Here is a 24,969-nt window from a genome sequence, read left to right as displayed (position 1 = left end):
TATATTAATATACCAAGATTCATGAAAGAATAGGAGGGAGGATTGGGCTGGATAATTACCTTGTATTTAGTACGGTAATATGTGTACTAATAGTAGAAATATATGGATTGGGTGATTGGTATGAATAGATGTATTTAAAATGCTTAAAGAATTGTGATTATTATTAGAAGTGTATATTGAGATATGGGTCAATGAAAGAAAGATGGATGAAACTTTAACAAAATAGAGGGGAAGACATAAATAAGGGAAGTACGATTAAAAAGACACATCTTTGAAAATTATAAAGATATTGGAGGGAAATATAAAATAGAGATAGAAATAAGAGTGGAATAACAGTATGTAATAGAGTAATATACCAAGATTTATAAAAGAATAAGAAGCGAGGAATGGAAAATAAAGGGCAGAAGTATAAGATATGTGTAAACAGTATGAAATAATGAAATGTAATAACTGGGATTAATAACACTATGTCCATTTGTATTAAAATGTATGATACCCAGGTATCATGCCATTCATGCAATGATATGTACAAAGAATATAAAATAAAAAAAACTTGACAATTAAAAAAAAAGAAACCACAAGAACACTTTGAGACTTTGAAAAACGATATTAATTTAATACTCTAGCTCAGCCCAGATATTTATTGCCATGATAAATAAGCAATGTGAAAGGCATCCAACTCAAGACACCATTAAGAATAAAAAGGGGAAATAGAACGCTTCTCCAACTTGGATGAGTCTATATATCATCGACATCACTCTGAACTTTACACAGCTTTGCACGCAGTCGAAGTTCACGGTTAACTTTTCTTCTTGAAAGCTTTTTGGGTTCTGCAATTAATGGTGGGAGTTCACTGCCTTCTTTCCTTCCAAATGTCACGAATAAGGTACACCTTTGGATCAATAAAGGGGGAAGTTTAGAAGAACACGGAGATTCAATGCGGTGCCTATTTTCTCATCTAAAGCTTCTCAGAATCCCTGGATGATGTCAGACAAGCCACAGTTAAGTTTCCGGCAGGTGTGACTTTAATCTCCTGCTCTTTGGAGGTGTATCAGACGTCTTTCGTGACAAATTGTCCATCGATTCGGAATGTGGGTCTCTTTGTCTAGCCCTCCAGGGGTGGGCTTCAAAAATTTTAGCAATGGGTTCTTGGCTCGGTTGCTGGGTGGGTGTGGCCAGGGTGGGAGTGGCCTAGTCAGCCTCCTGCACCATGGCGGGGGGGAGGTTTGCCCTCCCCGGACTCCTGAGGCTTTCCTCGAGCCTCTAGGTGGGAAAAATGGCCTCCCCAGGAGTGGGATTTGGGGGTTCTCTAAACTGCACAGAATCTTAGCTAGGGGCTCTCCCGAAACCCATGCAAACCCCCAGCAGCCCAGCCCTGGTTCTCTCTAATCACAACCTAGAACCTGGTGGGTGTCTCTGCTTCTATAGCAGGAGTAGGCCATCAAGATTTTTTAAGCTACTAATACTTTCGATACTTTACAGTACAGAACAGACACTGTGTTGAACCTCCAATGTTTAGGATTCATAAGGCAATGTCCTTTCTCCCAACGCCCACCCATCTTCAGGAAACAAACCCCACTTCTCCACCGTAAATATTAAAGAAATCCCTTGTGTCATCAGTCCTTTCAAGCTGCAAGATGTCAGATTAACAGAGTAGGAAGGGACCTTGTAGGTTATCTAGTCCAACCCCCTGCCCAAGCAGGAGATCCTACACCATTTCTGACCAATGGCAGTCCAATCTCTTCTTGAATGTCTCCCACAACTTCCAAAGACAACTTCTGTTTCATTGGTTGATTGTTCTCACTGTCAGAAAGTTTCTCCTTATTTCCAGGTTGAATCTCTCCTTGTTCAGTTTCCATCCATTGTTCCTTGTCTGGCCTTCAGGGGCTTTAGAAAATAGCTTGACCCCGTCCTCCTTTCTGTGGCAGCCCCTCAAATATTGGAAGACTGCTATCCTGTCTCCCCTGGTCCTTCTCTTCCCTAGACTAGACATGCCCAGTTCCTGCAACCGTTCATCCTATGTTTTAGTCTCCAGTCCCCTCATCATCCTGGTTGCTCTTCTCTGCACTCTTTCTAGAGTCTCAACATCTTTTTTTATAGTGCAGTGACCAAAACTGGATGCAGTACTCTAGGTGTGGTCTTACCAGTGCTTTACAGAGTGGTATTAGTATTAGATCTGGTTGGTCAGGAGCAGAAAACCCTTGAACCAAATGACAGTACTTCTTCTTCCAACAGGTTTTGTTGATTAATCTTCTGTTGATGTTCACCATGCTACCTTTCTCTCCCCTTCCTTTTCTGCATTAGAGGCAAAACATGCCGAAAGAGCCTCGGTGGTGCAGTGGTTAGAGTGCTGCATTGCAGGCAACCTCTGCTGACTATTGGCTGCCTGCAATTTGGCAGTTCGAATCTCACCAGGCTCAAGGTTGACTCATCCTTCCATCCTTCCGAAGTGTAAAATGAGGACCCAGATTGTTGGGGGCATTATGCTGACTCTGTAAACCGCTTCAAGAGGGCTGTAAAGCACTATAAAGCGGTATATAAGTCTAAGTTCTATTGTTATTGCAAAGAGCCCGGCCGTATATCACATCTGAGTTGGAACTGTGCAGGGGAGCAAAGAGAATCAGCTTGGAGAAGAGTTGAGGAGGGAAAGAGTCCGTGGTGGGATTAAAAAAAAAATTACTACCAGTTGTATGGGTGTGGCTTGGTGGGCGTGGCAGGGGAAGGATACTGCAAAATCCCCATTCCCTCCCTACCCCCACTAACCTGCTTTCCAGCTCCGTTCTCCTCTGCAGGGCAACAAAAGAAGACCCAGCCAATCAGCTGGGACTCGGGAGGCGGAGAAGAGATGGGGGTGGGGCCAGTCAGAGGTGGTATTGGCCGGTTCTCCTAACTACTCAAAATTTCTACTACCGGTTCTCCAGAACTGGTCAGAACCTGCTGAATACCACCTCTGCCAAGAGTTAAATATCCCATTGTACCCTGCCACACCATCTCCGTTGTAAATTTTCCCTCCATAAATTACTTTTCATGCCACTCCTGGACTCCATCTGGGACATGCGTTTGCATGCAAACAGGTTGTTAATTCCAAGCACTCCTCCTTACTTTCATGTCTATCGACAGCCAAACCAATTTCCTCGTATGGATTGAACAAACTCTAAAACACCCAACGAGACTCTGATTTTGCTCTCAGCGTGTTCTCCGAGAAAGAAAGCATGTTCAGACAGCATAGGAAGTGGCAGAAAAATCATTTTTTATAAATTGACCAGGTTGGTTAAAGAGAAGGGGGGGAAAAAAAAAACCCAGTAACAAAAGCCTGTGAAAGTTAATAATAATAAGAAAATCTATGCTGTGAAGGAACATATCCAACCTTTGAGTTGAATAGGAAGGAGGAATTTGGAAGCAGCGGGCCCCACTTCGATGTCTCTTTATTGATTTGTTTTGCATATTGCACGTCATTGCACTGCACCATTGTTTAATAGTAGCTTGGAGAAGACTCTCCAATTTTATTCATTCATTCATTCATTCATTTATTCATTCATTCATTCAATCAATCAATCATAACACCACTCATCTTATAACTGAACTCTGGCTGCCAATAATTGATTGAGAGAAAACAAGCGAGCTAAGTCAACCCATCCAAAACAAACTACTTTATGGCTTAGGATAATGCCAAAGCAAACTACTTCGTGGCTTGGGATATTGTGCGAATTCAATTAAAACTAGCGTAGCACAGAAGGATGGAAAAACTGTCTTTTCCTGAAGGAAAAGCCTTCAGAAGCAACTATTCGATCCAGCCAGTCAACACCCATTATTTTCATTCTGCAACACCATCCAATTAAAAAAAAAAAAATCCAGTCTTTTCAAAATGCAGGTGTGAATGGATAAACCATTTTAAAACAGGATGCAGTATTCCACGTGTGGCATTACCAAGGCATTATAAAGTGATGCTAACACGTCACGTGTTCTTGATTCTATCCAAGTTCCAGTTAAGCTGATTTTGTCAGCTTTAGAAGCCATATTTTAATTAGAAGCTTCGAGGCTGCCACATTTAGTGTCTGGGAATTTGGGAGGGTGGATTTCACGGAAAGGTGGAAGATTAGACTCAACAACATTCTTTCTCAGAGAGTCAAGGACATGTTGCCCTGCACCTGGAGGGGAGTGACTGGAAGGATGTCACCCGTTGGGGCGAAGATTTGGTGGTGGGATTCAACATTTTTTATTACTGGTTCTGTGGGTGTGGCTTGGTGGACGTGGGCAGGGGAAGGATACTGCAAAATCCTCATTCCCTCCCCACCCCACTAACCTGCTTTCCAGCTCCGTTCTCCTGTGCAGGGCAACACAAGAAGGCCCAGCTGATCAGCTGGGACTCAATGGGAGGCAGAGAATAGAGGGGGGCGGGGCCAGTCAGAGGTGGGATTGGCCGGTTCTCCAAACTACTCACTACCAGTTCTCCAGAACTGGCCAGAACCTGCTGAATACCACCTCTAGTTGGAACGCTGACCAATTTATTGCTCATGCCTGTACAGAAGAACCTAGTCAGCTAATTGTCAACACAAAATTTGTGCTAGATAAGAGTCGATGGAATTCAAGAGGGGTTGAACTTGGAGAGGTTGTGAGCATGTAGTGATTCTAGGCTGAGTTCTCTCTTGACTCCCTCCACAGGCTCTGCCTCGTCTCCTACATCAACCAAGGAGTACCTTAGGCATATGCCAGACTTCCGCTGCCCACTTTGTCCTTTCAATTTCTCCTCAACCCCAAAATAGAAACGAACAAAGCTCCACATTTTTGGCCCCACGTCTTTATGAGCCTCCAGGGGAATTTTAGGCACCATTTTCATACCTCACTTTAAACATTCCTGACAGCACCCTCAACCACCATTGCAAATGATGAGTGACAATAGGAACCGTGGTCCCCAATTCTCGAAAACTGAGTATAAGACACCAGCAGAATAACTAAAATCCCCATCGGTACAACAAGAGTGATTTCACCGCATTTCATTTCTTGGCCCATTCAATTCCGGAAGGAATATAGTACATATATTTTCAGGATGGGAAAATAGCCTCCTTCATTTCTTCAGAACTCGCAGCTACGTTGATGGAGACAGGAGGGAAAAGAAAAAAAAAAAAGGAAGAAAAATACCTCGTTTTCTCAGAATGATGCTCGCCTGTTTCTTCCCATTTCTGTTTTCGACATGGCATGTGTAATTGGCTAGGTCTGCTTCTTTCACAATGTCAAAGATTAATGTTAACTCCACAATTTTTTCTCCAAGGTGCTCTTTGAGGAGCCTGAAAGAAAACAGAAAAACACGGGAGGGTTCGTCAGCAGGCCAAAGATAGATGAGATACTGTTGTGGCTTGTTGGCCTCCAGGCCCTCCTGCAGTGGAATCAGAGGAAGAGGAGGAGGAGGAGGCAGCATGGCAGTCTGGCAGTCTCCTGCACAGACCCCACACAGCATGGTGCAGGAGGCCAACTAGGCCACGCCCACCATGGCCATGCTCACCCTGCAACCGGGAAGAGAACCCATTGCTAAAATATTTGAGCCCCCGCCCCACCGGATGAAAGCACTTTGAGAGCAGTACTTCGAGACTCATCAATCACCCAGGTCTTGCTTTTCCAAAAGGCGGGTGGGTTTTTGTTGTGGTTTTCAGGAAATGCGAGCAACGTCGTTCTGTACCTGATTTCGCCTTCTTTAACATGACTTTCCAGTTCTTCGATAAATTTTTCCCCTCGCGTCCAGTAGATCATGGGGCCCGACTCGCCGCTGAAGCCAAAAAACGCTTTGCAAACCACATTGAGGGGTTGACCTGGAAAGCAACGACACAGGAGGGGAAAATAAAATGATAGTGATGTTTATAGTGGCCAGAGAGCACAACAGCCGTCAGTTCACTTCTGAAAATTTTCAGCTTGGAATGTATTTTCCGCTAGGAGAGAGAGAGAGAGAGAGAGAGAGAGAAAGAGAGAGAGAGAGAGAGAGCGCCCCAAAGGACTGTCTGGTCGGGAATAAACAGAGTAAGTTGTAGCAAGTGAATTCATTACGTGGATGTAGTGGGGCACACATCCCAGTTAAAAAGGTCTTGGTTTCTTTTTGTTTGTTTTTTTAGAATAAAATAAAGTTTATTTAAGATTCATACATTTAAAACATTTAAAAACATACAAATATATAAACAAACATATAAACAAACATATAAACAAATATAAAAAATATATATATTCACTCTGAGAAGCACAGAGCCGAAGACACAAGCCTGAAGATGATGAATGAGACTTCATCGAAACATCGCCTAGATACTTCCAATCTTACGCGGGAGAAAACCCGAACAACCAAAGATCCACAAATATATGTACATATATACATTTTACAGCAGGTATTGAGCGATGGTTACACCCATTTTTTTTAAATCCCCCTGACATTGACGTGGTCTACCTTGTTACAGTACCTTCCTCGTTCTTTTAATGTTTTAATTTCACGGAATATTTTATAATTAAACGCACGTCTTCCATAATTTCATATCTTATCCAGTTGTCAAATATTGCCTTTTCTTTAACCATTCATACCAGCAATTCCATGTTTTACAGTAATCGCTATCTTGATTATTTTTTTAGTAATTTAGTTAGGCTTATCCATCTCTGTGCAAAACTGGTAGACAATTTCCAATTTTTGTGCATAGCTTATTCTGGCTTGGTCTTGGTTTCTTGATGTGTCAGCTGGGCCAGCTTTGACTAATAAGAAATCTTAAAGGTTTTGGCTGGCGGCATAGAAAAAGAAGGAGGGGCAAGATGCTGAGAGACCCTTAGTTATACGCCCTCTTAGTGTTTCCTGTTCCTGTGCAAGAAATGTATCCCATTGGCTGTCAGACTCCCAGGGGCGGGGGGGTCTTAGCTAATTCTGTAGGCTTTGTCTGGACCACATGGCTTCACCGGAGTGCTGGCTGATGCAATTTTCCCACACCAGGTGGTGAGATGGGTAGAGGCCTTTGTCATGTAGAATACTCTGGCCCAGGATTTAATGGCCCGCCCATTAACGAAGGTGGGAGAGGGGGTTGAGCTTCTGCTTCTGAGGTGAGTTTCTGCTTCTCTTTTAGTTTTGATCTACTTTTCCTAAAGGGTCAAACTCTCCTACACCATCCGCAGTTGAATTTCAGCCGGGATCCTTCTAGGAGGAGCCGAAACTCCCGAAAGCCACAAAGGTTATTCACCACCCCCACCCCAAATCCTTACAGTAGAGTTCCAAATCCTTATTAAAAGTCACTGAGGAATTACAGTTTCTCACGGGTCAGGAAGAACTCTTGATTAAGTCAAGATGGTGATTGTGACGTATGAAAGAAAGCCTCGTCCCTTCTAAGCGCGTCTGCAATGCGTCACCACACTGGCACACCATTAAAAAGCCAAAAAGTGTTACAAGACTCTAATTAATACAAAACATACTGAGCTGAGATTGACCAGAGTCTCTTTTTGGCCCAGAGTTATCTTTCCTTCCTCTCTCTTTACCTCCCTCCCTCCTTTCCTCATTCTCCTTTTTTCCTTTTCCTCCCTCCTTCCCTCCCTTTTCCTTCCTCCTTCCCTCCTTCCCTTCTTTCCTTCACTCTTTTTCTCCTTCACCTTTCTTCTTTTCCCCTCCTTCCCTCCCTCTTTCATCCTTCCTCCTTTTCTTGTTTCCTCCCTCCCTTCTTCCCTCCCTTTTTCCCTTCATTCTCCTTTCTTCCTTTCCCTCCCTCCCTCCCTCTTCATTCCTCCTTCCCTCCTTCTCCTTTCTTCCTTTCCCCCTCCTTTCCTCCCTCTTCCTCCTTCCCTCCCTCCTTTCCTTCCCTCCTTTCCTCATTCTCCTTCCTTCCTTTTCCTCCCTCCCTCCCTCTTCTCACCACTGCTGATTTGAACTGGACGTACTTCTGAGTCAACCCAGCCATAAGATACTCTGAGAACATGGCATCTCCTCTTTGATGTCTATGATCATTGGGTAAAGCATAATTTTGGAGCTGAGATTGATTAGAGCCAAGATTACTTCTCTTCTAGTTTAGTTTAGTTTATTCTCATTTCATCTCGTACAACGAAATCAAACACCATTTTCAGTGTACATCATGACCATGAAAATAAACACAAACACACATCCTTGTCTCCGTACTACGAAAGCAACTGGTTCACCTCATTTAGGCAGACTCATCTCCCCGGAAAGAATAGGATTTATTTTTTATTTTTTATTTTTAAAAATGGAGAACTTCTATTGCCTATTTACAAGGGAACAAAGGCATTCCGCGTTTCCATAAGAATCTGTCTCAGGCACATAAGCATGTGACATCTCTCTCTTTTTTAAAAAAAATAATAATAATAATAGGAAACGGCACTTGCCGAGATGCGCGGAAGGGTTTTTAAAACTTATTCATAAGAGTTTTTTGGTCAATCAGAATGAACAGCTTCTGCCCTTTACGGGGCCAGCCCTGCTGTGCGGTAAGTACTGGTTGAACAGCTGGTTCTGCGTGTTTTCTATTCAATGACCCAGCAAGATTTCTGTTTGAAACTACATAAATAAATAACCGAGAGGAAATGAAAAATACTCCAGAGAGACATCTAATTTCTATAAATGCTAAGCAAATTTCCTGAAGAGATTCTCATGGTTAGAAGGAATAACAAACACATACAGAGAGAGATATGAAGATATTGCATATATATATATATATATACATATGTATGTGTATGTATGTATGTATGCATGGGTTTTTCACTTTGATATATATATATAAATACACACACACACACACACACACACACACACAAAGTAAAAACCCATGCACAGCAGGCACACTTCTGCCTGTATATTAAGAAGACAAACTTGCACACAGGGGCTCAAATGCCTTTCCTTAAACTGCTATTCGGAGCTGAATTTAAGAGGAAAATAGTTTCATCTTTCCCATATTTCCTTCCTTACATCCTCCCTCCCTCCTTTCATTCCTCCCTTCTTTCCTTCCCTTCTTCCCTCCTTCTCCTTTCTTCCTTTTCCTCCCTCCCTCTCCCCTTCCTCCCTCCCTCCCTTCCTCCCTCCCTTTCTTCCCTCAGCCGATTTGAACTGGTCATCCTTCTGAGTCAACCAGGCGATAAGATGTTCTGAGAGCATGGAATCTCCTGATTAATGACTAATGCTTGCAGTCGTTGGGTAAAGCATAACTTTGGAGCTGAGGTAGATTGGAGCCAAGGTTGCTTCTCTTCTCGGCCCGGGGACATCTTTGGGACTTTGAAACCCCGACGGAATGCCTGACGTAGCGGGACTATTTGGGATAGCCAGGGTGGGTATGTCTATTTCCATCAGACCACGTCCATTTTCACCACATGACTGCAACGGTCATAAGTGCACCCACCGGTCATAAATCACTTTTCTTTCCCGCAGTGCCATTTTTAACTTCAAACAGTTGCTAAGAGAAAAATTGAGGTCTACCTAGCTTCTGAATCCAGGCAAGGCTGCCACCTGCTGAAACCTGTACCGGTGGGGTGGATCCGACAGAGAATTCTTTATTGCATTTTATTTGTTTGTCAAACATGTACAAGATACCAAGCAGAAGTATGAACATAAACAAGAACAAAGGGACTAAATACAGACCAGTAGGGACAGCGAGACAGGGATGGTAGGCACGCTGGTGCGCTTATGCACGCCCCCTTTAAGGACCTCTTAGGAATGGGGTGAGGAGGTCCACCGTAGACAGTTTGAGGTTGGAGCTGTGAGGGGTCGACTTTTCTGTGAAAAGGGAGAGCCAGGAACACCCCCCCCTAATTTCTGCCTCCAATAGCCCCACCTTTCTCTGCCATGGCTAGGAATGCCCTTGCCATCCCTTGCCATTTATTCAATGGCTTCAGTTGGGTGGCGTGGAATGACTCTCCTCTCCGTTGTAGAATGCCTTCAGATGAGATGGACCACAGCTGGTGTTGGCCATTCATGCATGGAAAGAAGAAGACTTCCTAAAGCGGGGTGGTCAAACTCGATTTCCTGGAGGGCCACATCAGGGTTGTGTGTTTGACCTTGGAGGGCCAGGGGTGCCTGGGTGGCTGGGGAGGGGCGTGGCCATGTTGAGCGTGGCCAGCTCAATTTCACTCATGTTGGGGGTACCTGTGGTGCCAAGTGCTAAGGCAGGAGTTCCCTGAGACTCACTTTCATTATAATCCCCTTCCTTCCTTCCTTCCTTCCCTCGTCCCTCGTCCCTCTCTTTCTCTCCTTCCTTCCCACCTTCCTTCCTTCCCCCCTCATTCCTTCCATTCTTTCCTTCCTTCCTTCCTCCTCCCTCCCTCCCTCCCTCCCTTCCTTCCTTCCTTCCTTCCTCCCTTCCTCCTTCTTTACTTCCTTTCCTCCCTCCCTTCCCTCCTCCCTCCCTCCTTCCTTTCTTTCCTTCATTCCCTCCTCCCTCCCTTCCTTTCCTTCATTCCCTGCTTTCCTTCCTTCCCTCCTTCCACCCTCCTCCCTCCCTCCTTCCTCCCTCCCTCCCCTCCTTCCTTTCCTTCCTTCCTTCCCTCCTTTCCTTCCTTCCCTCCTCCCTCCCTCCTTCTTTTCTTCCTTTCCTTCCTTCCCTCCTTCTTTCCTTTTCTTTTTCCTTTCCTCTTCATTCTCCTTTCTTCTTCCTTCCCATCTTTCCTTTTCCCCTTTCTCCTGTCCCTTCTTGCATACTGAAATGCAAAAGGGGAAACATTTTTCCTTTTGCTTTCTTTTTAGTTCGTTTTGCTAGCCCTCTGCCAGCAAAAACAGGGTGCCGGGCCAGATTTAAGCACCCCACGGGCCAGATCTGGCCCGCGGGCCTTGAGTTTGACACCCCTATCCTAAAGAGTCATTTCACTTAGAATCCCACCAAGACGAAGAAGAAGTCAAACGCAAACACAACACAGCACTGCATCCCATTAGGATAATTTGAAAACTGAACAAGTCACCACTCCCAAAGTTTTCCATCCAGGCTTCGGGAGTGTCAAAATGTCCAGGCTTTCCGAGGCAGTTTAATTGCATTGTGTATTAGAGAAAAGTCCTCCAGCGCTCTCGTTTTTAATTACTTTCCTTTCAATCTCTTCTCCTTCTCCTGGTTGATCTAATTAAGCATCGGGGGCCTTTGGGATGTGGATGGCATCTCCACTGCAGATCAGCCTTGCCTTTGTCCCTGACAAAGCCCAACAGCCTTGGTGGAGGGCCAAGAAAGACGCTTCACCTGGACAAGAGTCAACGTTTTTAAGGTATTTAGAATAGAATAGGATAGAATAGAATAGAATAGAATAGAATAGAATAGAATAGAATAGAATAGAATAGAATAGAATAAGGAATGAATAGAGTAGAGTAGAGTAGGGTAGAGTAGAGTAGAGTAGAGTAGAGTAGAGTAGAGTAGAGTAGAGTAGAATAAGAATAGAATAAGAATAAGAATAAGAATAGAATAGAATAGAATAGAATAGAATAGAATAGAATAGAATAGAATAGAATAGAGGAAATAAAATAAGGAATAGAATAGAATAGAATAGAATAAAATAGAATAAGGAATGAATAGAGTAGAGTAGAGTAGAGTAGAGTAGAGTAGAGTAGAGTAGAGTAGAATAAGAATAGAGGAAATAGAATAAGGAATAGAATAGAATAGAATAGAATAGAATAGAATAGAATAGAATAGAACAGAACAGAACAGAACAGAGTAGAGTAGAGTAGAGTAGAGTAGAGTAGAATAGAGTAGAATAAGAATAAGAATAGAGGAAATAGAATAAGGAATAGAATAGAATAGAATAGAATAGAATAGAATAGAATAGAATAGAATAGAATAACCCTAATCTATTCTCTGCCTCCCATTGAGTCCCAGCTGATCAGCTGGGTCTTCTTTTGTTTCCCTGCACGGGAGAACGGAGCTGGAAAGCAGGTTAGCGGGGTGGAGAGGGAATGGGATTTTGCAGTAACCTTCCCCTGCCACGCCTACCAGCCATGCCCACCAAGCCACGCCCACCGAATCGGTAGTAAAAAAAGTTTGAATCCCACCACTGGACCATACCTCTAGATATGATTATTGTGGTCCCACAATGATTTTGAACAAGAGTTACCGGTTAACGCTGAACCCTCTGCAAGTGTTTATGCCACATGCGCAAAAGTTAAAAATGGTGTAGGATATTTATGAAGACAAAAATGAAACCAGAACTTTTCCTTTGGGGCCTAGTGGAAAAAGATCTACAGGAAAAAAATAATGGAACTTTGTTACTCTACATGTTGACCGCAGTGAGAGTATTGTATGCACACAATTGGAAGGACACTTCAATTCCTATCCTGGACGAATGGCTGCAGAAGTTGATGGAGTTGGCTGAAATGGCAAAATTGACTATTTTGATTAAAGAAAAGAATGTAAGTACTTTTGTTTTCACGTGGAAACCGTTTCTGAACTTTGTGCTTGGGGTGGAAAAGAATGAAACTTTGATTTAAGGTTTTACAGTTTAGACTGAGAGATCTTTACCGAAATGGCTTGTTCTTACACTATTACGGAAAAGCAAAAAGTTGTGATTTGATGTTCACGCCTTATTTTATTGCCACAGCTAGAGTTGGAAGTCAGTGCTTCTTTTTCTTTCTTTTTCCCTGCCCTATCTTTCTTCACTTCTCTTCTCCTTTTCCCCTCCCCACCTTCACTGCTCTTCTGTTTACTTATTTTGTATTTTGCATTTTACAATATTCTATAACTCCGGAAAAAAAATGCTTATGAGAAAAATAATGGTGTAGTAGGGCATCAAAGGCTGCTTCTAAAATAATTTGGGGGACTTTGAGCACTGAAGTTTACCTGGAGCTGGTTTCGTGGCATTTTTAAGCAGCTTGAATTAAATTTTATTCTCTTTTCTGCTCTCCTGGCTGGTCACCAATGTTTTCAAGGTCACCAGGAATAGGCAAGTGCTGCTCCTACCGACAACCTGAAGGTGCAGGGCACTTGCGGTTTGAACCTGAAGAATGGCTCAGCCTCGTGACTTTGAGAAAGGACAGTGTGCAGCTAACGAAAGGGTGGAGGAGGACAGAGACTCAGCACATCTCCCAGGCTAGCTTAATATGTTCACTAGCCAGATGACCCCACAAGTGGCACACGCTTGCCTTAACTTGTCATCCTTCTCTCTGGCCAGGAGAACTGCTTTGGTTTGCATGGGTGTGTCGTGTCATTTTTCTCCTTGAGCTACATTGTGCTTTGCAATGCATGTGTGGTGATGTTAGGAAGTCTAGATCAGTGGTGGGATTCAAAAAAAATTACTACCTGTTCTCTGGGTGTGGCTTGGTGGGTGTGGCCTGATGGGTGTGGCGGAGGAAGGATACTGCAAAATCCCCATTCCCTCCCAACCTGCTTTCCAGCTCCGTTCTCCTGTGCAAGACAACCAAAGAAGATCCAGCCAATCAGCTGGGACCCGGGAGGCGAAGAATAGATGGGGGTGGGGCCAGTCAGAGGTGCTATTAGCTGGTTCTCTGAACTACTCAAAATTTCTGCTACCGGTTCTCCAGAACTGGTCACAACCGGCTGAATACCACCTCTGGTCTAGATGTTCTCCACCAAGGTCTGGAGAAGGTGACTATTGAATTCTCAGCTGAAGTCCTGGGATCGTTCACTCTCCTGTTCATTTTTGGGATTCTGGGCTCAGGAACTCCTTTAAGGTACCCGTGAAAAGAGGTTAAACATGACCCTGGACAAAATGGGTTTGTTGGCAACACTGGTGTTTTAGCTACGAAGGAGGACTTCAAATGACAATCATAAAGTCTGGCAAGCAAACCCAAACAAAAAACCAGAACCCTCATTATCAAATTAAAGTGACAGGTGAACTTTGAAGGAAAGATTTGTCATTCAGAAATCATCAAATCTCATTTGTCTCTCCTGCAAAGTCATCCTATATCCAATCAATATAAGATTGACTTCGCTCAATAGAGGATAGAATGAAGGCCTTGATTTCAAGGACGATATAGGATTGACTTTGCAATCAAGGTTTTCAACCATTGCACTCTTCTTCTTCTTCTTCTTCTTCTTCTTCTTCTTCTTCTTCTTCTTCTTCTTCTTCTTCTTCTTCTTCTTCTTCTTCTTCTTCTTCTTCTTCTCCTCTTCTTCCTCCTCCTCCTCTTCTTCTGTTCTTGTTCTTCTCCTTGTTCTTCTTCTCCTTGTTCTCCTTCTCCTCCTCCTCCTCCTCCTCTTCTTCCTCCTCCTCTTCTTCCCTTCTTCTTCTTCTTCTTCTTGTTCTTGTTCTTCTTCTTCATCACCTCCTCCTCCTCCTCTTCTTCCTCCTCTTCCTCCTCTTCTCTTCTTCTTCTTCTTCATCATCATTATCACCTCCTCCTCCTCCTCCTCTTCTTCCTCCTCCTCCTCCTCCTCCTTTCCTCCTCCTCCTCCTCCTCTTCTTCCTCCTCCTCCTCCTTTTCTCCTCCTCCTCCTTCTCTTCCTCTTAAAACTAGAACCAGTCGGTTGGTTGTGCTATGGCTTCTCTTTGCCTGTTGCTGTTGCTTTTATGCCTTCTGCTAAACAAGATCCTCTCCATGTAGGAAGCAAGGGCAGATACGTAACACCAGAGGGTGCCCTTGCAATCTCAGAACAAACCTTCTGAGTCCAACACGTTGAAGCAAAGCACCATTCCTATGGATTGCATCTCTTCTCGGCGACTGCAGAGCTGAATGCAAGAGGTAACTTCTAATCAAACCCCAGGATGGAGCCATGGGTGGTAATTTTGTGACTCTTGGGGGGAAGCAGGTTGGGCAAACTCTCAAATCTACACAGATACTCCACTTATTTAGACAGGATTTATTTGGAATTCAGGGGTGTGATGGCTCAGGGGTTAAAGACACTGAGCTTGTCAGCTGGAGCATTGACAACCCCAAGTTCAAGACCCAAGCGCCACACAACAGGGGTGAGCTCCCATAACATAACAAAAAGTAACCAAAAAAAAAAATCAGTCAGGTTTTCCCATAACAACAACAACAAAAGAGTCTGATTTCTACACTTAAGCAAGAAAAACAAAAATCACCGGTACAGCATATGCAGTTCCTCACTCAATAGTGTGAGAGGGATCTCGGAGTCCTAGTGGACAACCATTTAATTACGAGCCAGCCGTGTGCAGCAGCTGCCAAAAAAGCCAACACAGTTCTAGGCTGCATTAACAGAGGGATAGAATCAAGATCACCTGGAGTGTTAATACCACTTTATAATCCCTTGGTAAGGCCACGCTTGGAATACGGTATCCAGTTTTGGGCGCCACAATGTAAAAAAGATGTGGAGACTCTGGAAAGAGGGCAGAGAAGAGCAACAAAGAGGATTAAGGGACTGGAGGCTAAAAGATACAAAGAACGGTTGCTGGAATTGGGTAGGTCTAGTTTGATGAAAAGAAGGACTAGGGGTGACATGATAGCAGCCTTCCAGTATCTCAGGGGCTGCCACAAAGGAGAGGGAGTCAAGCTATTTTCCAAAGCACCTGAAGGCAGGACAAGAAGCAACGGATGGAAGCTAATCAAAGAGAGAAGCAACCTAGAACTAAGGAGAAACTTCCTGACAGTGAGAAGAGTTAACCAGTGGAACTCCTTGCCTCCAGAAGTTATAAATGCTCCAACACTGAAAGTTTTTGTCTGAAATGGTATAGAATTTCCTGCCTGAGCAGGGGGCTGGACTAGACGACCTCCAAGGTCCCTTCCAACTCTTCTCTTCTCTTCTCTTCTCTTCTCTTCTCTTCTCTTCTCTTCTCTTCTCTCTTCTCCTCATTCCTCATTCCTCATTTCACGTTCTATTCTATTCTATTCTATTCTATTCTATTCTATTCTATTCTATTCTATTCCATTCCATCCCATCCCATCCCATCCTATCCCATCCTATCCTATCCTATTCTTGGAAACAAACAGATAAGGTTCCAAGGAACTTAGGGAAGATCAGCCTTAGTCTTTTTTTTCCAATTGCGTACTGGCTCCAAGCTAACTGTGTGCTTCAATCTTCCTCCCAGCCAGGTTGGATGCTTCCCAACATACCCATTGCCTCAAGAAAAATATCTATGCGACGGTGCCAGCAGCTTCCCGTGTTTTTTAATAGCTGCATTAAATATCTGTTAAGTAGAGAGCACCTGTTAATCAAGCAAACATTTATTCCCCATTGATTAATCTACCCGATCCATCAGCCCAATTTTCGTAGCTCTGATTATTGCAGTCTGCAGAATAAGAAACATGTTGAGGGTATATAAAAGGTCTCCCATTCGCTTTCAGAGCTGGGGAAAATTCTCCAATTCTGGAGAGGTGCCAGCGGTCTGGATGTAAATAATCCAGAGGAGATTCTAGGTAAGGAAAAGGCAGAACAAAATAACACTATCAGATACTCAGCCTTCCACGCTCTCTCTGAAGTTCCATGAGGTTGCCCTGGCCAAAATAAACTGGCATGGCACAGAATGCGGTGGCCAAAATAGGCCTCATTAAAATCAGTTGTTTTTAGGGGATACTTTTTATGCACACAGAAGAATAAAAGGAGGAGACAAGCGTGGTAATATTGCTATCACACTTACTTAACAACACTAAGTTGGATGCAAGAGCAAACAAGACCTTTCAGGATGCAAGTCACCAAGAAATGGGGTGTGTTTTTGTTTTTTGATTTGCAAGGAAAACATTAAGAAAGAATTCTACTACATCTTAAAGGCGAGCCCTATTTTTAACAGGGAAGGAAGGAAGGAAGGAAGGAAGGAAGGAAGGAAGGAAGGAAGGAAGGAAGGAAGGAAGGAAGGAAGGAAGGAAGGACTGTAGTGGCACCGTGATTAGAATGCAATATCGCAGGCTAATTCTGCCTACTGTCAGGAGTTCGATCCTGACTTGCTCAAGGTTGACTCAGCCTTCCGTCCTTCTGAGGTCAGTAAAACGAGGACCTGGATTGTTGGGGGCAAGAGGCAGACTCTGTAAACTGCTTAGAGAGGGCTGTAAAGCACAGTGAAGTGATATATAAGTCTAAGTGCTCTTGCTATTTTGTCACCACTGGCATCGACAGAATCATCCTTGGTCAATTGCCAAAGGCAGCTTTGCTCAAAACGGTTTACATCTTGCAACGCTATCTTTCATACCGTTAAACATCCACAACTGTCCTATCCCAGGTCCTTGGGAAGGACCCAATGGGTGGACAAAAATGCCAATTCCAGTCTGAACATCTGGCTGACTGTGTTGTCATTATCATCATCACCATCATCATATAAAATATAATATAAAAAACTGTAAACAGAAATAGAACAAGTGTGGCAAAAGAAAGCAAAGGTAGTAACAAAAGCCACAGGTGCCTTGGGTCGGTGCAATCCCCAAACAACCGGAGCACCACTTGAACACCAACGGAATCGACAAAATCATCATTAGTCAATTGCAAAAGGCAGCTTTGCTCGGAACAGCTTACATCCTGCGATGAGACCTTGAACACCTTAAAACAGTCACAGCTGCCTCTCTCAGGTCCTTGACAAGGACCCAATGGCTGGACAGAAATGCGACATCCAGTCTGAACTGATCTGGCTGACTGCAACAAGCCATCAACGTGGACTAGCTTTTCTCTGCTCCCCCCACCCAAAATATTCTCTGCCCTGGGACATTCCACTGAAAAAGACTGCATTACCAAATGCAAATTAATGAAACAAAGGGGCTCGATTCACACTGCACCGCTGCCAACTGTGCTAATAAAGCCAGTTTAATATGAAAGGGAGTTATTCCTCTGCCTTCTGGCCTTATTAAATCAGTTAAACTGCAGAATATTTCGACTCAATGGCTCTTATTTCTCCCTTAAGCTCAAGCACATTATTGTGGCAAAAGCAGCCCCTAAAAATGAGTTTGCATTTCAAACATCACGTGAGCCACCATACTGCAAACCCGAGTATTGGGGATTTTTTTTTTGTCTGCTCAAATGACAAAAGGCGAAACTGTCAGGGTATAAAGGGGATTAATTTACAAAGCTGTGCATACGATTATCCTTCCCTACAAAGCCGTTATTATTTTTATTTTTTTAATTTGAAGAAAAGGGATGTGTGGAGAAGCATCCGGCAAAGGCAAGGCAAGGCGGAATAAGCAGGAACGAGGGTGTCCTCTTTTAACCTCCACCATTTGGTAACGTAGCGCTGAAAGGGACTTTCTGGATCTGGGTTCCTGTTTTGCTTAAAGCAGGGCTGGAGAACTACGGCCCTTTGATGACTTGTGGACCTCAACTCCCAACATTCCTGAGCCAGCCATGGATGAAGCACCTACAACTTCTGGTGGCAAGTTGTTCCACTGGTTGATTGATCTCACTGTTAAGCAAGTTTTCTTCTTCATTCCAGGTTGCTTCTCCTCCTTGATCCGTTTCCATCTCTGGCTGAAAGCAACGGATCTGCAGGAAAGCGGAGCAAGTGGCCACTGTCTGAAGCTCGGGCATAGGAGCAGTGCAAGAATCAGTGGCCATGCTACCGCTCAACATCTACGCGGGTTAACCGAAGCCTGGCGCCCCAACAAGCAATTCCATCAACAAGATACATTGACCAACAACCAGCCTATGGACCCCTTGGAACTCAAATCAATAGCACAGCTAAGCAGTCACAGCACCAACCCTTAACCAACCCACCTAACCCCTCCCCACTGACCCTCACCTGATGTGACCTCCGCATCACAAGACCCTCACCTGATTTGACCCATACCTGAGCCTCCCTCCCTCCCTTCCTCCCTTCCCTCCCTCCTCCCTTCCCTCTCTCCCTCCCTTTTTCCTTCTTCCCTTTCCCTCCCTCTCTCCCTCCCTTTTCCTCCCTCCCTTTTCCTCCTGTCTCCCTCCCTTTTCCTCCTCCCTCCTCCTCTCTTTTTCCTTTTCCTTCCTTCCTTCCTTCCTTCCTTCCTTCCTTCCTTCCTTCCTTCCTTCTTCCTTCCTTCCTTCCTTCCTTCCTCCCTTTTTCCTCCCTCCCTTCTCCTCCTCCCTCTCTCCCTTTTTTCCTTTGTTTTCTTCCTCTCTCCCTCCCCCTTTTCCTCCCTCCCTCCCTCCTTCCTTTCTTCCTTCCTCCCTTCCTTCCCTTCCTTTCCTCTCTCCCTCCCTTTTCCTTCCTCCTTTTTCCTTCCTTCCTTCCCTTCCTTCCTTCCTTCCTTCCTTCCTTCCTTCCTTCCTTCCTTCCTGCTGTAAACATTACTCACAGTGAGAAAACAATACTTTCAAACACATCTGGGCGTTCATTCGCTTAATGCCTTCACTTTCAAGAAGGTGGATGTGGAAAAAACAAACAAACACCCAGTAATTTCCTGAGAAAAACGCCCTCTGATAAATCTGTTGGGCTTGACAGCAACAGACACCCAGATCAAACGGAAAATATTTATGAGAACTTCTTGAAGTGTGAAAGAATCGGTTAACTTCCTAAGCAACAGACAACTTCTCACCACAATGGTGAGGAAGGAAAACATTCCCCCCTCAAGCTTTGATCTGTCTGAGCAGAAGCAAAAAGGAGACGGGGCCTTAGCTAATGCCTCTCTTTGCCGCTTGACAACTGATGAGCCTTTATAGAGATTTGCACGTCTGAGTCTGGATGGACTCAATCGTTTATGCTTTTGAGATGGCGTCCAATCCTTGGAAATTTGACACAGAAATCATTTGCTGGGAGCTTCTGGCTTTCCTCCCTGTCTTTCGCTCTGGCCTTAGACTCCAAGAGCCTCCTCTCGTTTGAGAAGGAATCGTTCCAAGCACGCACACACACACACACGGCCCTCCAAAAACATGAATAAAAAATTGTATTTCAAGCAACCTTTTGTTATAATTAAGTTGTCAAGATGACCTGGTATCATGGCAGGAGGTCATAGCAGAGAGGGAGTTGCACCTGAACTGGCTGAAGGTGAGAATAATCCATGAAGGAGTGTCCATTGAAGCCAGAGTCATAGAGGGTAGCCTGAACTAATGGGGAAGGAAGGAAGAGAGGGAGGGAGGGAGGAAAGAAGGAAGGAAGGAAGGAAGGAAGGAAGGAAGGAAGGAAGGAAGGAAGGAAGGAAGGAAGGAAGGAAAGAAGGCAGAAAGAAGGAAGGGAGGAAGGAAGGAAAGAAAGAAAGAAAGAAAGAAAGAAAGAAAGAAAGAAAGAAAGAAAGAAAGAAAGAAAGAAAGAAAGAAAGAAGAAAGAAGGAGGGAGGGAGGAAGGAGGGAGGGAGGAAAGAAGGGAGGAATGAATGAAAGGAAGAAGGGAGGGAGGAAAGGAGAAAGAAGGAGGGAGGGAGGGAAAAAGGAAGGAAGGAGGGAGAAAAAAGGAAGGGAGAGAGGGAGGGAAGAAGGAAGCTAGGAAGGGAGGAGGGAGGGAGAGATAGAGGGAGGAAAGGGTGGGAAGGAGAAGAAGACGGAAGAGAAGGGACATGGAGGTAAAGAGAGAGAAGGAGAGAAGGAGAAGGACAAAGAGGAGGAAGAGAAAGGGAGATGGAGACAGACTCACCCGCTCACTGGCCCTACCCAGGGATTGTGGGAATGGGAAATGTGTTGAAATCACAGTTTCCCCTCAGAAAGGACATGCCGGATCCCGACATTTCCAGCTTCCAGTTTCGCCTTCCATAATCAGAGCTCTCTTTCTATCCTCAGAAATGAAAACTATCTTTGGCCTTCCCAAGAATGACAAGCCTCCCGCCTTCTTTCCTTTATTATTATTTTTTTAAAGAGAAGAAAACCTGGATGATTGATCACCTTCGAAGCCCTAACAGAAAGAGAATAACCTTGTTTTCTGAAATCCAGCCATCGCTCAAGAAGGAAACGCGTCGGAGGTTTTGCGGGCTGGAAGAAGGGAGAACGAAATTCTCCTTTGCCTCGTTTCCATTTGTGTTCTATTTTTTCATTCTGACTTTTGAAGCTTTTATTTTTCATCTCCTCGCTGGGCCTTTTGTACGCTTTGGCTTATGAAATACAACCACATTTTTTAAAAAAGAAAGAAAGAGAGAGAGAGAGAGAGATGAATATTTGGGATTCCTTTTTAGGGGTCTTGGATGTTACATTCCTTAGGATGGAAGAGAAATCCTGGATTGGACCCTTCCACCATTCAGTTCTTGATCCAATTGCATCTTCTGACTCAATGGTGGGATTCAAATTTTATTGACTACTGGTTATGTGGGCGTGGCTTGGTAGGTGTGGTGTGGCTTGGTGGGCGTGGCTTGGTGGGCATGGCAGGGGAAAGATACTGCAAACCCGTTCTGCAAAATTCCCCCTCCCTCCCCACCCCATTAACCTGCTTTCCAGCTCCATTCTCCTTTACTACCAGTTGTATGGCTTGGTGGGCATGGCAGGGGAAGGATACTGCAAAATCCTCATTCCCTCCCTACCCCCACTAACCTGCTTTCCAGCTCCGTTCTCCTGTGCAGGGCAACCAAAGGAGACCCAGCCAATCAGCTGGGACTCGGGAGGCGGAGAAGAGATGGGGGCAGGGCCAGTCAGAGGTGGCATTTGCTGGTTCTCCAAACTACTCAAAATTTCTGCTCCCGGTTCTCCAGAACTGGTCAGAACCGGTTGAATTCCACCTCTGGAAAGAGTTAAATATCCCACTGCTTCCTGCCACACCATCTCCATGGTAAAATTTCCCTCCATAAATTACTTTTCATGCAACTCCTGGGCTCAGTCTGGGACCTGTGCTTGCATGCAGACAGTCTGTTAATTCCAAGAACTCCTCCTTACTTTCATGTCTATCAACCGTCAAACCATGAGTTGAGCCAAACAAGTCAGTTGATTGGATTCAAGGAATTCCCATTACTCGGTTGACCAGCTAGTTGAGACAGAAGAAATGACAGTTGGAAGGGAAACACATTTCCCTAGCTTGAGCTTCTCATCTGGTCTGCAGAAGATTACATTGAAGACGGGAAAAAGAACAGGAGGTATTTTCTTAACAGGTTTAAAACCAGATGGCTCAATAGTTCCTAAGTATCACAATCTTAAAATCAACCTGCAAGGCGTCTTGGTCTATGCAAAGAATCCATGGAATTCACCTTATTTGGACGTTGGTTGTGATCTTCCGCAGGAAGAAAACCCAATTTGAAGGGCTCCTACAAAGAAAAAGGGGGTCAACCTATTTTTCCAAAGTACCTGAAGCCAGGACAAGAAGCAAGAGATGGAAACTACTCAAGAAGAGAACCAATTTAGAATGAACGAGGAGAAATTTCCTGACAATTAGAACAATTCATCATCAGTGGAATGGCTTGCCACCAGAAATTGTGAGTGCTCCAACCCTGAAGATTTTTAAGAAATTGGGCAGCCGTTTGTTCAGTGTGGTATGGAGTCTCCTGTTCAAGCAAGGGGTTGCATGAGAAGACTCCCAAGGTCTCTTCCAACTCTGTTATTCATTCGTGATTTCTTTTTCATAGGCAGCCAATGTGGAGGATGTTTCATTTCCATAGTTCAGAGAACTTACATTGGACACTGATAAACAAGAGCGTTGGGCCCAACACACATGTGAATGGCGTGGCAGAAGCAGGCTCATTCATTCTTCTCCTCACCCTATATCACCAAGCTTGAAATTTTGGGCTTCGACAACCTTGAACTACACCACCTAGGGTTGGACTTAAGCGTAGGACACAAAATTATCCGCTACAATGTCCTGCCAGTCAATGACTACTTCAGCTTCAACCGCAACAATACAAGAGCACGCAGCAGATACAAACTCAATGTAAACCGCTCCAAACTCAATTGCAGAAAGTACGACTTCAGCAACAGAGTGGTCAACGCCTGGAACTCACTACCTGACTCTGTTGTTACATCCTCTAACACCCCACTCCTTTAACCTTAAACTATCCACTATTGACCTCACCCCATTCCTAAGAGGTCTGTAAGGGGCGTGCATAAGGGTAGAATTGTAACTACCACCCCTGTCCTATTGTCCCCACTTATTTGTACCTATTTCCTGTCTTCTTACTCATGTTTATTCTTATACCTATTATCTCGTAAGTGATTGACAAATCAGATGAATAAAATAAAATAAAAAATAAAAGAATATAAGAAAGTAGGAAGGAAGGAGGAAGGAAAGAGAACAGGGAAGGGGAAGGAAGGAAGGAGAGAAAAGGGAGGGAGGGAAGAAGAAAGGGGGAAGGAAGAAGAAAAGAGAAGGGGAAGGAAGGAAGGAGAGAAAAGCATGGAGGGAGGAGAGAAAAGGGAGGGAGGGAGGGAGTGGGAGGAAGGAAGGAAGGAGGGAAAGGAAGGGAGAGAATATCCATTCCCAAGAGGTCTGTAAGGGGCGTGCATAAGTGCACCACCGTGCCTACCGTCCCTGTCCTATTGTGCTCATTTATTCATACCTATTTCCTGTATTCTTACTCCTGTTTATACTTATACCTATTATCTTGTAAGCGACTGACAAATAAAATAAAATAAATAAATAAGTCTACTGCAGAAAAGGATGAGGTGTATGCCAGAGTCGATCTGAAAGCCAATTTGGAACCTGAGATCTTAGAAATGCATAAAGCTGCAGGTAAGCTAGAGCTAACTGGGGAGGTGGGTGGTTGGTCAATATGATTCAAATGGAAAATTCTGTCATTTTCAACTGCTGTTCAGCCCATTTATTCCTCCTGCTTTGAAGGCGGCGTCTTGGTTCTCTTAAAGCTCAGAGACAAAGCTTGTTATGGAGAAGCCTCCAAAAAGAGGGATCAGCAAGACGTACGCCTTCACCTGTCATCTTTCGACCGCCGTCAATCTCTCATGACGTCCCTTCCTGCTTTTATTGGTAAATAGATACAGTTGCCGCTACACGGGTACATTCTGAGTTGCTTTTGGAAAGCGATACACCCCCAGTCTGGGAATTATTTAAATGCGCCAAGACACCATCCTACGTTCTCTTCTGCTGTCTGCTCAGGGTTGAGTTGCCTGCGCAGTTCTCATGTTCAGAGGCACATTTGTAACTCCTTTTCTGCAGAATGGATGGCCTTAGAACCCACAAAAGGAGAGGGGGAGGGGAAGAGAAAGGGGGGAAGGAAGGAGAGAAGGGGAGAAAGAGAAGAATGGAGGAGGGGGGAGAAAGAAAAGAAGGGAGGAGGGAGGGAGGAGAAAGAGAAGAAGGAAGGAGGGAGGTAGAAAAACAGAAGGAGAAAGAAGGAGTGAGGGAGGTGAAAGGGAAGAAGGGGAAGAAGGGAGGAGGGAGGAGGAGAAAGAGAAGAAGGAGGGAAAGAGGGGGGAGGAGAAAGAGAAAATGGAAGGAAGAAGGGAGGCAGGGAAAAGAGAAGAAGGAAGGAGGAAGGCAGAAGAAATAGAAGGAGAAAGAAGGAGGGAGGGAGAAGAAAGGGAAGAAAGAGAGAGGGGGAGAAAGAGAAGAAGAAGGGATAAGCTTGCATTTTTCGAAAGAGAGACCGAGATTAAATAACCGAGCCTGGAAAAAGGACCCTGGTTAAATTGAGGGATAAAGTAACCTTACTTTGGAATTGTTTTGTCACTAGCTGCAGGATTTTTTTTTTTAATGTTCATTTTTTTTTAAAAAAAAGCTCCTATACTCCAAATGAACGTTTGAGCCCTAATACCATATATCCCCAATCTTTTTCTCCTTGAAAACTGCTGCCTCTGTAGAGGGATCTGATTATAATGAATTGCCTGCTTGCACATGACCCGCCTCTCTTTAATGATGTGGGGATATAATAGGAGGGTGCATCTTGCAACATTTCACAAAATTCTCAGGCAAGAGCTCACCCACGATTTTAGTTAGGGCTTTCTCAAACTGGAATTGCTCGGGTTTGAGCTTGGGAATTTATGCAGGCCAGCCATGGATCTGCCATTTAGGCATCATAGTTTCTTTATACCACAATTCCCCCATAGATCTAGAACCAGTTTGTTGTGGTGGTTAAGGCACCAGGCCCGAAACTGTGAGACTGTGAGTTCTATTTCTGCCTTAGCATGAAAGCCGGCTGGGTGACTTTGGGACAATCACCAGGAGACGGTGAGTTCTAGTCCCACCTTAGACATGAAAGCTGGCTTTGGGCCAATCACCAGGAAATGGTGAGTTCTAGTCCCGCCTTAGACATGAAAGCTGGCTTTGGGCCAATCACCAGGGGATGGTGAGTTCTAGTTCCGCTTCAGCATGAAAACTGGTTGGGTGATT

At 44.4% G+C, this 24,969-nt stretch overlaps 1 protein-coding gene across 1 annotated transcript in view; it reads right to left on the bottom strand.

Moving 5' to 3' along the window:
* Nucleotides 1-24,969, bottom strand: part of IL1RAPL2 (interleukin 1 receptor accessory protein like 2) — a 321,249-nt gene that overhangs the window by 14,758 nt on the left and 281,522 nt on the right. The window contains exons 7-8 of the mRNA XM_087941140.1: nt 5,675-5,804; nt 5,140-5,285 (exon numbers count right to left, since the gene is read on the bottom strand). Of these exons, the coding sequence (XP_087797266.1) occupies nt 5,140-5,285; nt 5,675-5,804 (276 nt within the window). The remainder of the gene's footprint in view (nt 1-5,139; nt 5,286-5,674; nt 5,805-24,969) is intronic.

This window comes from Pseudonaja textilis, chromosome 12, assembly GCF_049901715.1.
Source record: "Pseudonaja textilis isolate UNSWEBS1 chromosome 12, rPseTex1.2, whole genome shotgun sequence".
In the NCBI taxonomy this organism is placed as follows: Eukaryota; Metazoa; Chordata; class Lepidosauria; order Squamata; family Elapidae; genus Pseudonaja; species Pseudonaja textilis.
This window is presented reverse-complemented; position numbering and strand designations above follow the sequence as displayed.